This window comes from Bombus terrestris, chromosome 1, assembly GCF_910591885.1.
Source record: "Bombus terrestris chromosome 1, iyBomTerr1.2, whole genome shotgun sequence".
NCBI lineage: Eukaryota > Metazoa > Arthropoda > Insecta > Hymenoptera > Apidae > Bombus > Bombus terrestris.
Genome location: NC_063269.1, coordinates 6,063,776 through 6,084,190, shown reverse-complemented (window position 1 = coordinate 6,084,190; position 20,415 = coordinate 6,063,776). Strand labels below are relative to the sequence as shown.

The 20,415-nt window shown below is 44.8% G+C and overlaps 1 protein-coding gene across 11 annotated transcripts in view; it reads right to left on the bottom strand.

Annotated features, from left to right (window-relative positions):
- LOC100644319 (potassium voltage-gated channel protein Shal) overlaps positions 1 to 20,415 on the bottom strand; it is a 116,664-nt gene that overhangs the window by 53,932 nt on the left and 42,317 nt on the right. For all 11 annotated transcript variants that reach the window (XM_048406719.1, XM_048406713.1, XM_048406736.1 and 8 more), the window contains exon 3: positions 6,090 to 6,278. In XM_048406719.1, the coding sequence (XP_048262676.1) occupies positions 6,090 to 6,278 (189 nt within the window). The remainder of the gene's footprint in view (positions 1 to 6,089; positions 6,279 to 20,415) is intronic.

Sequence of the window (20,415 nt, the reverse complement as noted above, 5' to 3'; positions counted from 1 at the left end):
AAGGTCGTAAAGGTGGTTATAAACGCAACTGACCTCTCCAAGATAGTGACGCGTGTCATGACACCATTTTGGAGGGCTACCAATTGCGTCTTCTATTTAACGCAGCCATTGATCTAGATGTCGCGGGATTCAGCTGCGCGCGTTTAAATATAAATTAAACAAATTTCCGCGCCCCACGGCTCGCCTCGTTTCCCGCGCACAAACGCGTTTAATGGATCGGAATCGGCGCAGGATTTCGCTTTCCGATCCAACTGCTCGACAGCGATCCAGCCAAATTGCAAAACGGTTCCGTCCCTTTCGAATTCAATTGCATTTTGAAAAGTTTAATCCTTCTTCTAAAAATGTCGCGCTATTCGACTTCGAACGGGAACTTAATACGTAAGATAAATAACTCCTTCACGCAGGGTGGAAACTCTATTCTCTCCCAACTGAACGAATTATTAATTAAATTTAATTTATATATAAATTAATTAAACTCCATTAAACGTTAGTTATGTAAAAAAATGGACATTTGTAAGGGATGGTATAAAATAAAAATTAATCTATTTCGCTAGATTAAACGCGTATTCTATTCGGTATGCTTTGTATTGCGTCTACCGAAATTTAAGCCGCGCTGAAAAAAGGGTACGAATTTCGTTTGACCGTGTGGTGAAGTCGATCGCGGGCGGCAAGTGCTGGCGAAAACACGTACGTGCACGACACCATTTTAGAAATGCGGCGACCGCAAGACGCAGTCAGGATGGATATGCATTCCCTGCTTAATAGAGGCGGTGATCAGCGTTAGTAAATTCAGCCGGGCCATCCTCGTGCCCCATAAATAACTCGCCACGCCGCTCGACCTGACCCCAGCACGCCGCGCACTTGTCGCCATTTTATAGATGTTCCTAGCACAATTCGAACCTTCCATCCTATTTCGTAGGACAGCCGTTCGCTTTCGTGTATGACAGAATCTGGATAATCGATCTGGGCGGGGAACGCGAGTCTACTCGCCGATTTTCATCATTAATTCAAAGATGACAGCTTAGACACGTTTGCAGTTTTCGCTAAAACGAATTTAGTCGACCTCTTTATGGACAGTTCGAAAACTACCACTCGCCCAAGTATAATTTCCCAGTATAAATTGCCTTTGGGATCGAACATGAAGTTGTTTTCGTATAACGAGAAGAATATTTTGTAATTGAAGTTTGGGCGATGTTGGTCCAGTGCCAAGAGCAACGAAAAAGTTTCACCGACGAGTGTTTAGACCCGAGAAACGTTTTGCGCTTTTACACGCGATTATTTGCCAATTCTTGGGATTCCCCAGGAAAAAGTATTTCCACAGTAAAGAGATTCCTTTGACGCGAGGACCAGACAAATTTTCATGGAATTAAGGATAAAGGGATTCGAAGTGCAGGCAGAGGAACCGTGGACGAGCGTGAATACGGCAAGAAGAAGAGGCGACTGCTGAATATCCGGTTTTGCGTATGCATTGCTCGACGCTGAAAAACGGCGACACGGCTGGGCTACTTGTGAATTTAATATCGTCCAGCTGGAAATAAGCGTACTGGAAAGGACCGGCTTTCCGAGAATAAGGAAAATAGAGTGGATCGGGAACCGGGGAAAAGGAAAAATTGAAGTAAACGGACAAACACGAAGACCGTGACCCAAACTCGACGAAATTTTTCTCTAGATCGATCATTTCTTCGCGAGAACACGTTTCCTCGTGTTCGAGATGAAACGGGTTCCCTGTTCGAGGAAAGGCTCTTGCTCCAACTATTCTCGTCTCAATTTTCTTTCGCAAACTGCTGACTCGGTGAACAGAAAGAGGTACACAGGCCAGACTTTATCAAATTCTTCTTGTTCGTCGTCGCACGGAGACGAAAAAATAAAAGAAACGAGTATCTGTACATGTTATTACAACTTACTTGAAGAAGTTTAAAACTCGCAACAAACTCGCATAAGGGATCATCGCTCGCAGTTATAGCCTCTTATCGTTGGCGTTAAAACGCTTGAATCTTTTTATGTGTTAAAAAAATGTACGAAGTCCGATGCTAATCTGATGAATAAAAGTTGCTTCTAAAAAGAAGTATTTAATGTTTTATTCACTATGATACTTAATTAGTTTCCCTGAACATTAACAAGATTATAATTAGAAGGGTTTCATAATGTTCTTGCAGAAAGAATGTTAACTTGTCCGAAAAGGATGACTTAACAGGTTCCAGCGAGTTAAGAAAGTTCTAACGAAACACGAATGAGTTTAAAAGCGAAAACAGGTCTGTTTTCGAGAAGTTTAGCAGGAGGAACGACAACGCTTTCTTCCTCGAACGCTTACGTCCGCTCGTGCCATGCGGATCGGAAAATCCGATGCGGCTACGCTATTGTTGGATCTCTTTAACGCCGTTTTCCGACTATAATTAGTCCCCGGGTCTCGGGATGACGTCTCGCCCCGACGACTTCGATTCCCGAAGAGATTCGATCGAGGCCGACCACGACCCGGAAGAAATCAATACGCCGACACGACGACACCGATTGGCCGCGTCTGATGCTCACGAGCTGCGCAACACACGCGACCGCCTCGAAAGATCTTCAACGGAGATCGTTTGCCTGCCTTCTCCTTACGATTCCGTGCGAGAACAACGTCGTTATGGTACCAAGGAATGCGTCCAGATCGCACACACGCTACCTCAAGTCTGGTCTCGCTATGTGCACGACGTGCAACCAGGATCAAACTCGCCGGGAGAATCTCATTTCGCTGAGTGATGGAGCTCGTAATCATCGACATTGTTTTTTGAAACGAGCTCCTTTGTAACAGTAAGGGCAAGAGGAGTTCAACTCCGTCCCACTTAGAATTCCCTTTTGTTAGACGACGGCGGAGGCATCGCTGACGCCTGAAACATTCCTTTTTTATTCTTTTTATTCATAACTGTCATCCTATTACCTTCAGAAGCGATTCATCCAGCTGGCGTGAAAACAAAGAAACGAATATTCGCGAGATCCATGTACTTTCACGATTCTCCGACGTGTTAAAAACAACCGCCTGCAGATGGAAAAAGGAGAACATAGACGGCATGCTACAGTACATTCAGACGTCAATTTCGCGTCATTATCGGGTTCCAACAAAGTCCTTTCTTGCTCGTAATATCCAGACCCATGAAATGGAATGTTTGCCGATTTTCAGATGGAAAAATAAAGCTCGCGGTAGATTCAGACTACCGATACAGACGTCTAACGGTACGATCTATCGGCCGAAGCGCCGGTTCGTGAAAGGTCATCGCATCGTCGAAAGGTAAAACGCGTTCTTGTTATCTGTTGACGTGTATCACGTGGCACGTCGTCCATGGACATTCTTTTGCGAAGCTTCGTCGTAAAGATGTTTCAAGGATATCGTGGAAACGTATCGGTTACCAATTATAGGGACACGAGTGCGCAACGATTGGGATTCAATACGAGGAAAAATAAGTATACGTCGAAGAAGGGCATGCACGTTATCCTTAAGTGGATTAAACCAGAGAAAAAGTTTCGATGGAAAATGCTGAAGCGAAGAAGAATCGTGAAAGACGATGACACGATCGAGAAAGTGGCAATTTTGCCGCGTAATATTCGTCCGACTCGTCGTCTCTTTACCTTGCGGATTTGCTCTGTTAGAAACTTTGTATTTATCCAACGATACTGGTACGTTCCACATTCCAAATAACAATGTTCCAACTTAGTTTAAACCGAGCTGAAAGTTACATCTCGGACTCTGCGGACTCGTTCCCTATTCTCGTGCAAACGCATTAATCATTTCTGCTGAGAGTTTTGACAACAACAAGTTTCAGCAGGCCAGGTAAATCGGATGAAAGATTTAAATACGATGAAGGGAAATGTAAATATCATCGGGCGATCTTGTAGAATCTTAAACAGTCGCGCGGTTTTTCCAATTCTAGAAGGATACTCGAGAAGGTAAGCAGGTCTAAGATTCCCTAAAGAGAACAGAGAAAAAAGAAAAGGATTCGCAAGGTCGGTTAAAAAGGCTGCTAAACGCCGGCAGGAAGTCGAGATCGCGTAGACGCGAAGAAGTAGACGACAGAAGGCAGCAGGAAGTGGAGCGACGCTCCCTCGGGCCGTATGCGCGATTTTCTTCGCGACTTGACAAAAGCCGCCGGAATCGCGCTTCTTTCTGGGTTAAGTACATCCAACAGGAAGAAGTCTGAGAAAGTCTGAGACCATCGTAGCGAAAGCATCGTCGAAATAGGACCAACATAATTGAGAGCTGATAAAGAATCAAAACGATGAGACGACGCGATATAAGAAGATCTCGAGAGAAAACTCGACGAGGATGGATGCCATAACGTACGAGTTATCGACATCGGCTTCCATTTCGTTCATCCTAAAATAATAGAATCGAACGGATCGTTGGAACGAGCGGTTGCTCTTGATTTTGTAAAATGTACATACTCCTTGATACGGATAACCCCGGGACAACTTGCAATTAACGGAATTTCCGCGGAAATTCAGGCTCCAGTGACCATCGAGACGAAGTTCCGATTTTCAGTACGCCAACTGACCTATTTATCAGGCTTTCGGCATTTGGTTTCGGGACCAGCGCCATGGAAACATTCCCGTTAACGGATGGCCGAAAGGCCGATGCTGAATTTGGATATTCCGTTAAGTATCATCGAGACGTTAACTAAAACCTAGCGAGTAAACAATCCGATCTGGTAAAATACTAAATCGCGATGTTCATGGAAACGGAGTTCGCTGGTAGATTAAAATTCAGATGAAACGATCTAAAATTCACCTGCAGCTCGCACCAAGAACTGTTAATCGTTAATTTCGATTTTGCATTTACACTTGGCATTTGCATTTTGGCCAGAGATTTCGTAGACGTTGCATTTGTCTGCAGGCGAGACCTGAAACTGAGGGCTTCGGTCCCCACTGTTTCCATTTATATTGCACGATGTTTCGCTTGGCTGATCAAACTGATGATTCAACTCGGAAGTTCTAATCCGGATGCTCGACCCGGAAGAGTTCACCGGATGTCGTTTAATTCGATTGGCTAACCCTCAACGCCAGGTATCCCCTGAAGAAGCAGACGTCTAGGGAATTACGTCAGGCGAAAATGCAAATGCCAAGTGCAAATGCAAAATCGAAAGGCGATTGTTCATGCCGGAAAGCCGATATCAAAATATATCTCACCATCGTGAAAGTTTGAAATACAAAAGCTGACGATTCGCTTATTTATCGAACTCGCTACGGTCTATTCTATCGCTAAAACGATAACACGACGAAATAAAAAGGGCATCTAAATTATTATCACGATCTGAAATTCACGGAAACGACAACAAAAGAGTATCTATCGGCGTTCGCTACACACGGTGACTGTGTATCCGTCTCAACGATACCCGAGGCCTATTCTCTGTTTATGTGTGTGCGCGCGGGTAAGCTGGGCGCCACACTCGATGGGTGGCACGGTATCCCTCGTGCACAAGTGCTGTGCTAAAATTGGACGCGAACAGAGGGGGTTTATTCAAATTACTCCGCAGCGCACGGACTCTTGGATTCGAAGCAGGCGACGTTGGTTCACGCCCGAGAATGAACCGGCGCTTAGATAGCGCGACGTTCCCCCGTTTCGCAACTGATGCCGCGAAATTAAACAAGCGGCCGTCTACCAGGTTTAATGAAGCGAACGTTTCTGCGTCGATGAAGAGAAGCTCCCCCTTTCAAGCGGCGATATTCGTCCCTTCTCTTCCAAGCTTGAACTTCAACGTTACGACAGCGTATAGCGTTTCGCTTTTAGTTTGTTTCTTCCTCTCGACAGGCGTCCTGGCTCATTTCGGAAGAGTTACAGAGCCGACACTTTGCTAACCATGCGCTATCGTGCCATAAAGGAAACTTGGCTTGACCGAGCTAATGTTACGAGAGGCGGTTTACTACTCAGATTTATAACACGTCGGCAAAACATGTTTGCTTTGCCGTCAGAGAAACGTTATTACGTCATGAGAATCTTCGTAAGCGGGAGTCAGAACAGAGGTAGGTAAAATGTTAATCGAATGATAAAGCTGAGGAGAGGGAGTAGCAAAGTTAGAGGCTGTAAGGGTAACTGGTGTAAATGATTTTCAAAGACTCACCGTGGTCTTCTCTAAACAACGAAGTAGATGATGATGTTGCAGTTCGAAAATATCCTCCTCCTTGTAGTTGTCGTCCAGCTGAAGGCCGCTCTCCTGCGCGGCCAATCGGGCCTCAGCCGCCTTCTTTTTGCTCACGAAGGCCGCTCCGCTCGACGCTTTCGCGATCCTGATTCGTGCCAATCTGGCTTTCTGCAACGAAAAAGAAGCAACGTTATCCGCAGAATTTCATATGCGAGCTTCGAATAGTTCCATCGTTTTGTCTTGTCGCGTGGCTGAATCCATTGATAAAATCGGAACCGGAAATACCGAGAAAAACAATTAGACATTGCCAAAATATCGAAAAACATCCAAAACATCCGGTGTGTTCACGGTCAACCTAGTTTCGGTAAAGATTTGGAAAGAAATCAAAATTTGGGGGAAAGACGACGCGAAGGGCTGAAGGGCGATCCTTCGGAAAACGAGCGTTGAAGGGAAGAATTCGGTCAAAGAGAAACGGAGTCGCGTGTCTTTCCAGGTCGAGTGAAATTGTCTCGCGCGTGATAATGGAGAAACAGACGGCGGAGTTGCTGCGTTGGAAATCCGCCCGGTGAAATCGCGACGACGACGACGACGACAACGGAAAACGCGTCAGTTTCACTCGCTTCGGGAACGCGAATCCGCGCGCAGAAGAAGTCATTAGAGTAACAACGACGCATTGTCCCTGACTGTTTTCTTTTTTCTCCTTTCTCCGTCGTTCCCCCGAGGCGTCTACTGCTTGCCGCCGACGCTCGGTCAATTAAGCTTTTAGCGAGGATTTTCCGCGAGAAATTACCGTGTGCACACTATTCAAATACGGCAAATACGCGACGGCGATCCGAAGTTTTAAACGCGTCCACGCCCATTTCCGCAACGATTATGCCCTAACCGCTGGATTTTCGCTTCCTCCGCAGTTCTACGAGACCTTGTTCAAACAGCCATTTCCACGAACAACTTTTTCAGGGTACAAAAAGCAACGGATCGATGAAATTGCCTTTCTCCTCCTTTCTTCCCCACGCTCAATTATAAGGTATATTTTGCGGATAAACAAGTACTTGTTGTACGATAACGACCATTGCATTCGGCCCTTACCGAAATTGCCTTCGATACATAAATTGCAGAATGATTTGCAGCAACCTTGTTACCAGTTATTGCATCCTAGTCATAAGAATCCAGACACTTTTAAGGGAGCTAATGTAAGTAAAAACCTTCGACAATAAACTCCACAGTCAACGAGAGGCCTTCTGTTTCCGATCAAACAAATCAGAAAAAACATACAGCCACTTGTCATCCTCTAGATTGGCGAATGATCATTCGTTAAAGTTAGAATCCAGAAGTAAACTTTACCACATCGCGAATCCTCCAAACTAATCTCCAAGATTAATATCAATAATCTCCTACGACTTTCGCGTAGTCCCGATTACGATGAATCAAATTTTTCATGAAGAGAACAACGTTCTTTTAGTCGTCAAAAACCGTTGTGGTATCCTGGTTGTCGCAGTATTTTGCCCGTCGGTGACATAACTATCCGTCACGTTAGTCAAAAGATTTGTTTTCGTCCAGATTTTTATCGTGCAAACTTTTTTCGCGAAAAAAATTTTTCGCCAACCAGAAAACTTTTCGCGAGGAAAGCAACGTTAACGTGATTCACCAGGCAACGTCATTACGATTTATCTCGACCAGCCAGCCATGCCTATCTGTGGCTCCGCTCTATGTATACGCTCAGCTTCCTTACGAAGCTTCTCGCGTGGAACACAAAGAACGCGAGTTAAATGACATCGTTCCGGCACGCAGCGTGACTTCGGTGAATCCATCATTAACGCGTTATTTCTCTTTAACGAGCATTTTACTACGTCCGCAAGCTTCATAAAGCCCGTAACACCAGAATGTGGTACGAAACAACGGCATTCTACGAGGTTCACCATCGAGCGAAATTACACGTAGAATATTCGAGATGGTTTTCGCTCTTCCGTCGGATTAACACGGATATCGTACGATAACTTCATCAAGAAAATCATTACGGTTCGAGCCTAATAAAAATTAATCGCTACTTTTTCCTCCTCGTAACTCACACCGTCGCTAAAACTTTATCTAAGGATCCGATTCGGTAATTTACATTACGACCTATGGTGTATAACCAAGGGTACCACGAACGTGAGAGTTTCGGCGCTGTTCACCTTATCAGGTTTCGTGGATCTCGCGGAAATTCTTGCATAAAATGTCCTTAACGGCAGTATAATGTACAATTGCTGAATTACGTGGCAACTAGTTACGAAACTGTCGAGCGATAAGGCGCGCGCGATCTACCGCGCGAATTCACGATTATGAGACAGTGATAAATTCTTCGACTCTGCATTCACGCTACCTAACTGACGTTTTCTTTATTTCTGAAATGTCCCGTCGATGATTCCAATTTGTTATAAGAACTCGTCCGAAATCAGTTATCGTACCTCTGTAACCTCTACCACTTAACGTTCGCCCGTCTACTTTAGAACTTGCAACTTTCTTTTAAGGTACCGTACAGTGGTGAAAAAGCCGAGTATGGTAGGCAGGCGAATATTTATGCGAACCGCTGTATACGACCCGAAAAAAAAGAAATGATAATTCGATGGATCAATAAGAAATTCAGCATAGCAAATCGTGGGTGCAGAGTTAGACGCGTGTAGACTCTAGCAGGACATAGATCACGTGTCAACGTGACGATATTGCGAAACAGCAACGAGGCGAAACGGTACGGTGACTCGTCAAGGTACGTGGCGTGGCTGCAGGCAGTAAAAGCCGCCGAAAGTGCACGCGGTCGCGACTGCGCCCCTCGAGTCTGCATTCGAGGACAACTTCCTGACATTTCGCAGCTGCGGTCGGCCGCGTAAACATCCGCGAACACGGCCGATGCCACGTGACACCTTGCAGACGCGAATCGGACCCTGCATCGAACCGGCCGCGATCTTATCCACCGCGAAAATATACGATTCCACAGGGATATAAATATGTTAAACACCCGCGAGCTTTCCTAGCTCGGTTCATCGTCACGCTATAATTAGCGAGTCGCCGATGATGCGCCAGGGTTGCTGTAATCGCGCGTAATTCACGCATCAACGGACAGTGTTTGGCCGATGGCTAAACTTAGGGTGCTACGTAGGAAAATCGTGCTATGTAAATGTTTGACTTTTTGGATAGAACCACGGGAAGGAAGGGGGATCGAATTCCGATACGAACGAATGTTTTGTGGCAGGGGGCCTTTTGGCAATTTACCGCTACTTCGTCGCTGGTCAGCGAGTTTTCAGCTTCGTTGCCGATTCCATTCCCCAAAGTAGTTACCAATTCTGATTTTATTCCATTTACAGCTTCGCTTTGAATTTTTTACCGTAGGCAGGAAACTGGCTGATCGAAAGCCGAGAAAAAGTCTAGCTATGATAAAGATGGGCACAGGGTTTACGAATTCGGTGACCGAGGCTGGTGGAGACTTCATCTCGCTGACTAGCAGACAATATCTACGTTAAATGATCTATTTCCTGAACATACAGTCAAAGAAGTGTATCTACCTTTCTTCGAGTTTGCTTATAAAGATTCCACTATATTCTGAAATATGCCATGAAGTATGTAAATGAAAGTAGATATGTGTTCTCGGCGGAATTTCTGCATAATCCATTCACTGCCAACTACGAGATATCTCGTAGTAAACGTATGTACCAAGAATGCCGATTACGAGATATCTCGTACTTTACGCTAAAAATTTATATTGATTGCAATTGATCACGGAATAAGTTTGAGTTAGAAATTATTAGAAAGGATGAACGAAGATTTTATATAAATTTTCTGAAATTCCATGTTTTCCTTGAAATAAGATCTTGGTGCCCAGGGCAAGACGCTTTAAATTTGCCTGGCAGTGAATGAGATAAGCGTAACAATGGAAGCGCAGCGGCAAGTGCAGTGGGCGATTCGATAGAAGGATGGGCCCGAAAGCGAGCATCGACGTGGAAAGTCCCGTGCCATTGGGCATGGAATGATCGATCTCGGATTCCCCGAGAACGTATATCGCCGGAAACGGAAAGCTAAAATTTCCTGGCGAGTCTCCAGCGAGATCCATCGCGGTCGTCAGAAAAAATTAATAGGTCGTGCGAGATTACTCGGAACGGAGCGATACGCGTGTAAATTATGAGATAGACGAAGTAAAGCTGCGTTCTGTATCAGCGACTTTGGCTTCTCAACGAAGACAAATTGCCCCGAGTATAGACGAAGTTCGAACGAAAACAGACGTCGCAATACCATGTCAGCAAGTTCGTGAACCAACTATGACTCACTTAGAGAATAATTCGCGTCTAGTATAAAGTAGACGCGAAGTTCGACGAGCTATGTATGGCATATGGCATAATGCAATAGATTAGAAAGATACAATAATAGAGATAGGGTCACGATTCGATCAGGAATTAACCGACGTGGTCGCTAATTAATTCGCTTATCAATGAGAGTTTTTATCGATCTTACCGGACGACAGCTACCTGTTGTCCAGCATCGAATTAATTAACTATCGACATGTTGTGAGCACCGTCCTTCGTCCTGTATAATAGTAATTACCATGATAGAGAGGATCCTCTCTACTTCGCAAACATAATCTTCTAATAGAAAACATTGCTATACGCGTGGACAACGGTACGGAGATTAAATTTCCGCCTGAAATTACCGATCGAACCTATTAAATTGACCTTCTCTCCGTTACTTGAAAAACCAGCGGATCAATTTCGATATCGTTCGTTGGTCGCTGCATTTACAGAGTCGCAGAAAGATCAAGTTCAACGTACGCTTCTGAATAAATTCATTTACCGGTTGAAATCGAGTAACCCTCGTAAAAATATTGAAACCCTTCTGACATGTATACCGGCACTCGATGAAACGTAACCTGCAATGGAAGCACGAGTGGCTTGAATTTAGTAATCCCAAATGCAACACTCGACTCTCGTTACGTACGACCGGTGTGGTTCGTCGCTTTTTCATCGACCGTTCGGCCACGTATCCCGCGCGTTACAAGCGCCGCTAACTTTGCCCCTCAAGTACCGCCAGAACGTTGAAACTTCGATTCTATACTGTGGGAAGCCTGTCATTTTTCAAAGATCGCGGCTCTGCCGAATCTTGCAACATTCATCATCTTCCCGCTCACCAACCGTCCAACAGATGATTTATGTTCGCTCGTCATTCTCTCGTCGACTCCGCGTCCCAACGGCGTTATTGTACGCTTTTCAATGCGCGCGACAAATTCCCAACAGTATACGGCTATCCTCTACTAAAACGTCACATATACAGGCGAATAATAATCGGTTATCCTCGGGTTTCGTTCCCAGTAACCGTGAAATATCTCGCTGCTCCGAGGTATACACAAGCTTTACGATTTCCTCCGCTTCATCCAGATTTGCCCGAAACCTCGATTGTTGGCTTTGGAAAAGGGCATTGGTGCAGGGACACGAACGTGCACATCTATACACACACAGGCATTGGAAATATCGCGTGGCGGGCGACGATTAATTCAAGGAAGATGAGGGAACCTGGTTGCCGCGCGGCCGATAAGAAAACAGAATGCACGATTGCAACGCGATCGCAACCGACGGTTTTCGAGCTTGGCCGCGTTCACCCCCTTCACCGTTTGTCTAAGTTTCTTCGCTCTGACGGTAAGTTAATTAAACGAACGTCGACAAATAACAGGCGGGTCACGGACGGTTGAAAGGGGCGCGGCCTTTCGTTTCAAGAAAGATCCGCCGGAATAAAATACGCAAGACCTACTTTCCTGGAGCATTGAAAATTGAAATAGTAAAGTGTCGTACTGAAAATATTCCCCGCTTTGCCAAGAAAAGCAGAATGTTAGAAAAAGAGAAGAGGAAGAAGACGTGTTTCCCCTGTCTTTCCACCAACGTGTCTTCTTCCTCCTTTTCTCGTTGAAAACGTTAATAGCCGTCTGGTTCCCGAGAGAAAAAGAACGTCGCTTAACCGAGCGTGGAAAGCGTTCCAGGTGAGAAAAGAAGTAAATCTCCAAATAATTTCCGGCCAACCTGCATCCGCGTTTAATAGTCCCGGCATGACGACGCTGTGTCCTAAGGACGACGTAATGCTCGACTTTTCTCCTGACCCCGCGAGATCGCGCGAGTAACTTCAACTGAATAACCTTTTCTTCCACCGTTTCTCGTTTTTTACCTCCGGTCGCCGGTACCAGGTAAATCGAGAGAGCGAAATTATTCATCGACGTAACGAGCTGAAATTGTATGCAAATGCAGGCCGGCATATAATCGAGTTGCAAGCGCATTTTAAATAAATACGCGCCATCACTGCAGGCTTCCTTGCTGTGAAGTTTCAAACAACATCAATGATTTAAACGAATATATATATATATATTCAATTATATATACCACTTTTCTAATATCGTTAACGAACGTGATCACTTTGTCTTTGCTTTCGTCGCGTCATTGTCCACGGACAATCAGATTTAGGTTGGTCCTCGTCTAAGGCCACTGCTGTGGGTAATTGAAACGGTCAGATCGACCGTAATCAGGCGTAATCAGATCGATTACTTACACCCCATTACATCCCATGAGTGGTTCGCAGTTAGAATTAAACTTTTAGCAATTTTTCCTACGAATGATTCGGTCCTCGTTAATTTCTACGCAATATTTGCACGCTAACGACGTGGTTTCACCTTTAAAAATTGTTATCGTCATCACATTGTGCAGCACATAGACGCGAACACTGTTGGAATTGTTCGATCTCGCGGTGTTTGCCAAAAGAGAACCGGTGCGACGCGCGAGATACGTTTCACAGAGCAACTTCGTCCCCTCGTTGGTACGCGCGATATTGTGTCAGCGATGAATGCGTTTTCGAATCTATGCGACTTCCTTCGCAAGAACCACGCTGCTGGACGCTGATAAATTCCGTGTCTTTTTTCCCCACCGTGCAATCGTACCCCGTAGGTTTTCTATTTTCATGAAACTACCGACTTGCGTACCGCCTTCGATAACGCGTTAATGTCCATTTATGTAATATCATTTTTATTCCGCGCTATTGTAATTTGCGCGGTGAGGCTGATACACGACCAACGGAGAAATATTGGAAAAGGAGCAGCGATGTCAGCGAATAATCGCGGATTAATTGAAATTGGATGAAACAATGGATGTGCCCTCCCAACCATATAATCGACTGTTCCGACGTTTCTAAACTAAAACTGATGCTATAACTACGAACGATTAAAATGTATAAATAAGACGGTCGAATTAGCAGCTTGAAATATTTCCACGTAAAATATGATTTCAAGCCGCGTCTGAACTTTCCAGCCATCACGACGTATTACTTTCTCCTCGGTGAAACAAAATGAATTAAAGAAGTCAGGAAGAGCGGATTGTCTGAAATTTCTTTTAATAACCAGCCACCCTGTCGCCGATATCCTTTTATTTCCATCTGAATGCGATCTGAAAGTCGATTTTCACACCGAGGCATAAAGGGTTCCAATTAAAAGTCCCTTTACCGAGTTCACGCCAAGTTAATCCGTTCGGTGGAATCTCCGGCGCGCTTCCATTGTCCTCGGGACATTTATCGCGGCTGCGTAATATCCCGAATATCAGTTGGAACAAAGGTGATCGACCAGCTGTGGTGGAAACGGTCGAATCAAAGGAACTCGGCGGGACGCACCACTTCGATGCCTTCTCTGTCTTCCGAAAATCCAAGGAAAAACCGATCTGTTCTCGATCGGTCCCAGACACAATTATTCCATTGTTATCGGTTTATTGTGCGCCGCGACTAAAATAACAGGAAACTGCGGGGCCATTTGGCAAAATTCCGATAGGGTACGTGCAGTAACTCAAAGACGATTTTCATCGACGCGTTAATTATCGATATCGCGATACGCGCGATTAAACGCCATTAATTAGAAATCCAAAGCGAGCGAAGCATGGGAAACTAACTTTAGAGCTGACGCTTGTTGTACTCTGAGTTGGTGCAATACCAAACTTTATATTGTATTTTCGGAGTTGCGAACGGGGGAAACTCGACACGAGCGATCGAGACCGTTCAAAACAGAAAATTGATCAGTGGTGATGGATTCGAGGTTGAACGAGGATTGCGGGTCGACCCAAATGTTTCCACGGACCGCACACGTACCAATTTACCGGGATCGGTGGAATTTTTGAAACACGTGCGCGAAATTGCGGTCAGCGTATCTGAAATCGACTTACGTCTTTGGGTCGTTCGAATATCCGATCGACGCTGCGTGGTTGCTCGCGACCGATCGGTATCGGCACGTGCCAATTAGCCTACATTTAGCCAATTAGCCTTGCGTCGTTGTAGCACGCGCGATAATTCGCGTAACGCGTTGGAAATAAATTGGAGGGGATCTCGTACGTTCAAATCAAGAAAATACTGCGCGATTCGAGCGCGGAAGGAAGAGGCAAGAAAAAGACAGAGCAGCGAGAAGTTGTAGATTTTCGCCGGTAGAAAAATACATACATAACGATTGGGAGAAACAACGGACACGATAAATCTTGAACGAATCGAGAATCGTAGCCGTCCGAGATTCAAGAAACAAATTTTACGACCGTACGATTGGATTATTCGCAGAAATTCGGTTGGCTGTAAAAGATCGTAGCTACGATAAACAACAGGACTTGAGAATCGAAGACTTAGACCTTTGGGTAAATATTATCGAATTTGACGATAAAACGGTCCGATATTCGAGGCATAAGGATTAACAAAAACGATCTAAAAATTCACTTGGAAATTACGTCTCGTGTCGTTCATTACAAAACATTTGAGTTCGAGTAAAGGCAATATATATATTATTATTATACAATATATATTATATATTACGAAAACGAAGGTGACATTATCGTTCATGATATAACTGATTCGTAAAAGATCTTCCGATAGCAACCATCTAATTACCAGTCGATAATTAACGTCGTAACTCGAGAAAATTCACGTCACGAGGAGTTGTTTATATTCCTCCTTGAAACAGCAATTGGACTTTGTCCATACGTGTTGTTTGTACTCTGGAATTCTGATGATGATCTTCTTTAATTGCTTTTCTCTCTTTGTTAAGTTGTCCGAACGATCTTTGATCCGAAGAAGCCACACGCTACGCAAATCGATGTTTTATCGGCGTAATAACGCAACGACAGCGTGTTGGCAGTAATTTAAGCCGGAGTATCTGGCCCGATTTGATTTATCGAACGTACGTGGCCGCTGAAACGCATGCCGATGAGTTTTACGAGGTGAGAACCAGCTTGACAGGCGCCGTCGAACCCTGACAATGATTTTCCACTCTTCCCTTTTTTCATTTACTCTCCACACATCCGTTGGTCGTTTGCGGAAGTTATTTTTAAAATTCGGAACCACTTTTCAAAATCTTTTTCGCATCAAGCACACGCGTTTTTGTACTTTCTCGATTTTCGATGGAAATTTTAAAGGAGAAATTGACTTCGAGCCACAGAGAATCGGAACTGGATCAACTTGACGATAAATGAAAAGCAAATTTATTTTCGTCATTCCGATTCAGCCAAGGAATTGTCTTTCAGACGCTCCTAATTCCAAATTTGAACATTTTAACGAAGAATAAGATCGGAAAGTGGAATCAAACACTTTGCATAGATCCAAATCTACGATAATTCTATACTGACGGAATTCTCTTCTCGTTACAAATAATCTTCGTATAACTTATTTCGCCTCCTCTTTTCCCTAATTCTGCCATAGAAACTGGCGCGGATCGTGTGTACACATAAATCAGGATCAAATCTAAAGAAAAGCCCCTTTATAAAACCGTGTGTAAAAATCTGGAAGAAAAACAATGGAAGCCGCGAAAACTACCGCGGAGGTGGACGTTTTATCGTCGTAACGCCGAACAGTTTGGTCTGGACGACGTTCTTTTTTTCGCCTTTGGAAATCCCCTTCGCCATAAATTTTCCGCGAGACTAGAAACTACCACGGACAGTTTGCTGACAAGGCGCTCGTACGTTTGTAGGATTACGTGATGCTTTTCGGGGCAGAGACCACGCGTGCTGCTTCCCGGTATCGATCTATTCTCTCGGCTAATCTTTATTGAGACTGGTTAACGCATAAACTGTTTGGAAGTACATCGGTGTTTAGTGCGTTCAAGAATAGCGTGACCGTATTCGAGGCGAGAAAGAAGAGCAGAGCCTCGTCGTGATTGAGCGAATGGAACAGAGAACCAATGACGTCAAATGGGCTAACCATCGATATTTCCCCGTGTTTATGACCATATACCAACCTCGACGTGACCGAAACAGATCGACAGATCGCCAGAAAGATCTCTCTTTTCCTGTCTTGAATCGTTCGGAGTACACTTCGGTTGTTTAACGAGCTACCTCGTGCTGCGAATGCTTTGCTTGTTTTTCTTGCCGTGCGAACGGTAAAAGATTTCGGCAGTTCTTTTTATCGGCCTCCGCGTCAATCATTCTTTCACGGTAATCCTTCGCCTCGAGGATTACCTCATCGATCTCGTGGCTGATTTCCCGGTAAATGAAGCACACGGGCAGGATCGTTTCATTTCTCAGGACGAAGGATAGATATTGGCGACTTCCTGAACGATGATTTTCCATTATTCCCGCGTGAATACCGAAAACACAACGGCTTTCGTCGAATCGAACGGTGGGCTGCTACACTCGGATGCCGGAGGACTAAATGGGTTAATTACTGACTGCGCGGCGTAAATCTTCGTCAGTCGACATTCATCGTAAATATTCGCAGGCGTTTCCCCGTGACTTGAATGTCAAAGCGTCTGCCAATAATTGTCCAGTCGTTGCCCGCGGGGAGAGACGGCTTAACGAGCACGCGCTGCTATGCCAAATAGGACAAATTGCACCATAAGGCACAAACCGATCGCTCCTGGCCTTTCGTTCCGTTTCGGGATTCGCCTAACCGACGACCTCGATATTTCGAACAGCACGAAAAATATCTGCTCCCTTGGTTCGTCGGTTCATTCGGGAATCAACCGGAAGAAGAAGTAATTGTTGATCAAGCAAACAGAAAAATGAAACAAAGCAGCGATATCAGAGAACGCTTCCGTCCCCTAATCTTTCGTTTCCGCTCAGGTTAGACCAATCGACGCGTAAAAGTGGCTTCCACAAAAGCAAGTCGGCCGTATCTTTCTCTCTTTTCGTGATAGAAAATCAGCACAGCGCGAAAGCAATCGTGCGGCTTTTTCAACCGTAGTCACCGCGAGCGATTTTCACGGGTATCTTGGCAGGACCGATGGCTCCGGGCGATCACCGAGTCAAGCAAACAAACGAAAGCGTTTCGGAACACGGGGGTGGCTTCTACCCTCTTGTTGCTCGTTATTTTTTTCTTGAAACTCGCTCATTGCGTTCTTGGCCAGGCCAACGAAGCGGAAAAGGCAGAAAGCGTACCGAGAGCCCGTCCCCGAGAATAGAGATACGTGGTAAAGAGGAACTAAAGGAAATTCCTGGCAGGAGAGCGGTTTGAATCGTCGACGACTGGAGCAAAGGGCGCTCGGAGAAACGAAATATTTCATCTGAACCACGCGAAGGATTTTAAAAGACCTTTGGACGAAGAATCCTGGGATAATGGAGATGTCGACGTTCCTCTCGTTTCAAGCAAAAAAGAGTATCCAGATATCTCTCTTTGGTATTACGGTATCTTTTAGTGTAAGTTTTCTCGTTCGTAAGAGTTCCATTCGAAAGAGAAGTCCTCGCGAGACAAGCGAAAACGTCCGTCACTGGTCAGACCAGGCGACACAACATTTTTCCAAAACGAAATCGTTTATTACCACAGCATTGGAATAAGTTCTATTCAAACTGATTTCAAACGACCGTGAGTGCAATTCTCCGTGCAATAAAAATCATTTAAACACTCCAACCAGGTTACGGATTATTTGCATCTCACCGGGCTGCTTCGAGCACATTTAATGGCTCTAAAAGCGTTAAACCCCTCGATAATCGTAAACCATCCTAACGACTGCTTCGAAAAGTTTCTTCTAAAAATCATCGTAGCAATCGGAAGAAGAAAGTCGATCTTCGAGTAAAATAATTTGATGCTGAAACGAAGGGAAGTCACGGTTGCGCCGTAGAAAATAAGCGAAGAAGGAAGAAAGTTCTCGAGATTCGAGCAGCGAAGAAGATAGCCGTGAAATAATATCCCGCGAAAGTTAACGCGATCCCAACTCGTTCGCACGTTTAATTACATTTATGCGGTGAATCTCGTGGCCTCTCATCATTGTCTTTCGTTTATTCACGAACGGCCAGCAAAAAGACGACGCCACGACGCTTCCATATTCCACATAATTTTTCTTCTTTATCTCTCTCTCTCTCTCTCTCTCTCTCTCTCTCTCTCTCTTTCTCTCTCGATTATGCTCACTGTTCTTTCTACCTTGATTTTCGATATTGCGATCGTTTTTCGATATCGTTTCGCTCGAATAGAGGATCAAATCCTCGTTGATGGCGTTCCATATAGAAAATGCTGAATAGCGACGATTTTCCTAGCGCATTTCGGTATTCTTATAATTCCTACCGAGAAATTACCTCGGATTCTTTCCTTCTACGCTCTCTAGGATTTTCTACTCTTACGATACGACGATATGAAAGAGATATTTTTATGTATTCATATTTCATGAAAAACCGAAATTTATAGAACGGCCGATCAAGTTGCCGCGAAAATGCGGAGTTCGTTTCACGACAGAGAAACTTCACCGTGGCAACTGTTTACTTATGGAAGCTTCTCTCAAATATTTGTTTATCCTTAGCCGACTGAACTCGGGTGCTACGTGCAAAATCGATCTCGAAGGTTAGATCGCTGGTATAAAATGGACAACTTCGTCGGACTTGTAGGTTTCCCGTCCAATCTATTTATTTGCATGGTACGAACGTCCATCCGATATCATTACACTTCCGTTCACGTTAATGCTATCGATAAGCTACTTTGACGATTTTCCAACTTCCTTCGCAAAGTTACGTTCGCTCGGATTCCACGTTCTCCCTTGTATCGTTTAATCCTCACCACGTAACCAAAATAAAATTTAAACCCAAAAAATATTCCATACGATTCGGCTGAAAATACGACTGCCACAAAGACAATTTTATTCTTTCCATCTTATCGTTGAAAACTGCAAAGATCGACAGTTGTCTAGCTCGGTGAAATTCGCGTTAAAGCAGACGATGGTACGGAACGAACAACAGACACAATATCAAAAGTTGGTGGCAGTTGTTCTAAAATCGGAACTCGTTCCCGACCGGCAACGTGACGAAAACGAAAGGCAGAAAGGGCGGGGGAGATGTAGAGAAAAGGAAGGATCCGTCAGTGTCCGAAACCGCGAATCAGAACGAACGTGGCCATGCATATGTAGATGCGATGTATCTGCATTGCAGATTTGACCGGGCCGCGAAAGAAAGCGAGCTCTGATTTCAGGACTGCGAATTGTCGGGAAACTGTCCTCCCCGCCTCCTAATTTGCAAAAACTTCTCCGTTGATCTTCGACTCGGTGAATTTCGCGCGCCTTAATGCGGCCCGGCAGTTGCCTGTGGTTTTTCCATCGACTTCGTTTCGTCGATTTGACTGCGCTCAAAGAACGGTATTTAGCGAAACGAGAATCGGATATGCAGAGTTTTGTCAGACGGTTCGAGAGTTGTGCCCCTGATGCTCGTAAAATGAAACTGTGTAAGAAGATATTAAGGTTTTCGAATAGCTAACGGCACAAAATTGCACAAGTTTGAGTCGTTTCAAAATATATCGATATAATCGTGATAGTCGTTTGTAATTACAGAAAGTTCGAAATGTTCCGCTCCAAACATAATACATTCGTTAAATGTGTATTTGAATAATTGAAAAATTAGCGGCTGATATAGCGCGGAAATTTTCTGTATCACGAAACGCTTCGTCCTCTGTTTCCTGTGTCTCGAGGAGGCTAATACACACTTTGTCTGCTGAGTCAATAGTAATCGAGACATTGCAACAGACGTTTGTAACATACGGACGATAAAACTTTGCAAACCCTCCACTATAATTCTTCCAACTTTAACGCGAAAGAATCGTCTACTTTAGCGAACGACGCGACGACGAGGAGCAACAATCGCCATCAATCAACCCCGCGGAACGGCCGGAAGTTCCTCGACCGCGATCATACTGGCCGCCACTTTATTCGGCCAGCTGTCTCTGTCTCTCGGAGAACACGGGATAGTGGTAATGAACTGAGGGTAGCCGCTGGCCGTCGGCCAAGCCAAACTACCGCTAGAACCTCGAGCTGAACTGTCCGCGAGGAGCCACCGTAAGATTTCTGATCTCGCCGAGCCGTTTAAAAGAAATTACAAATCGG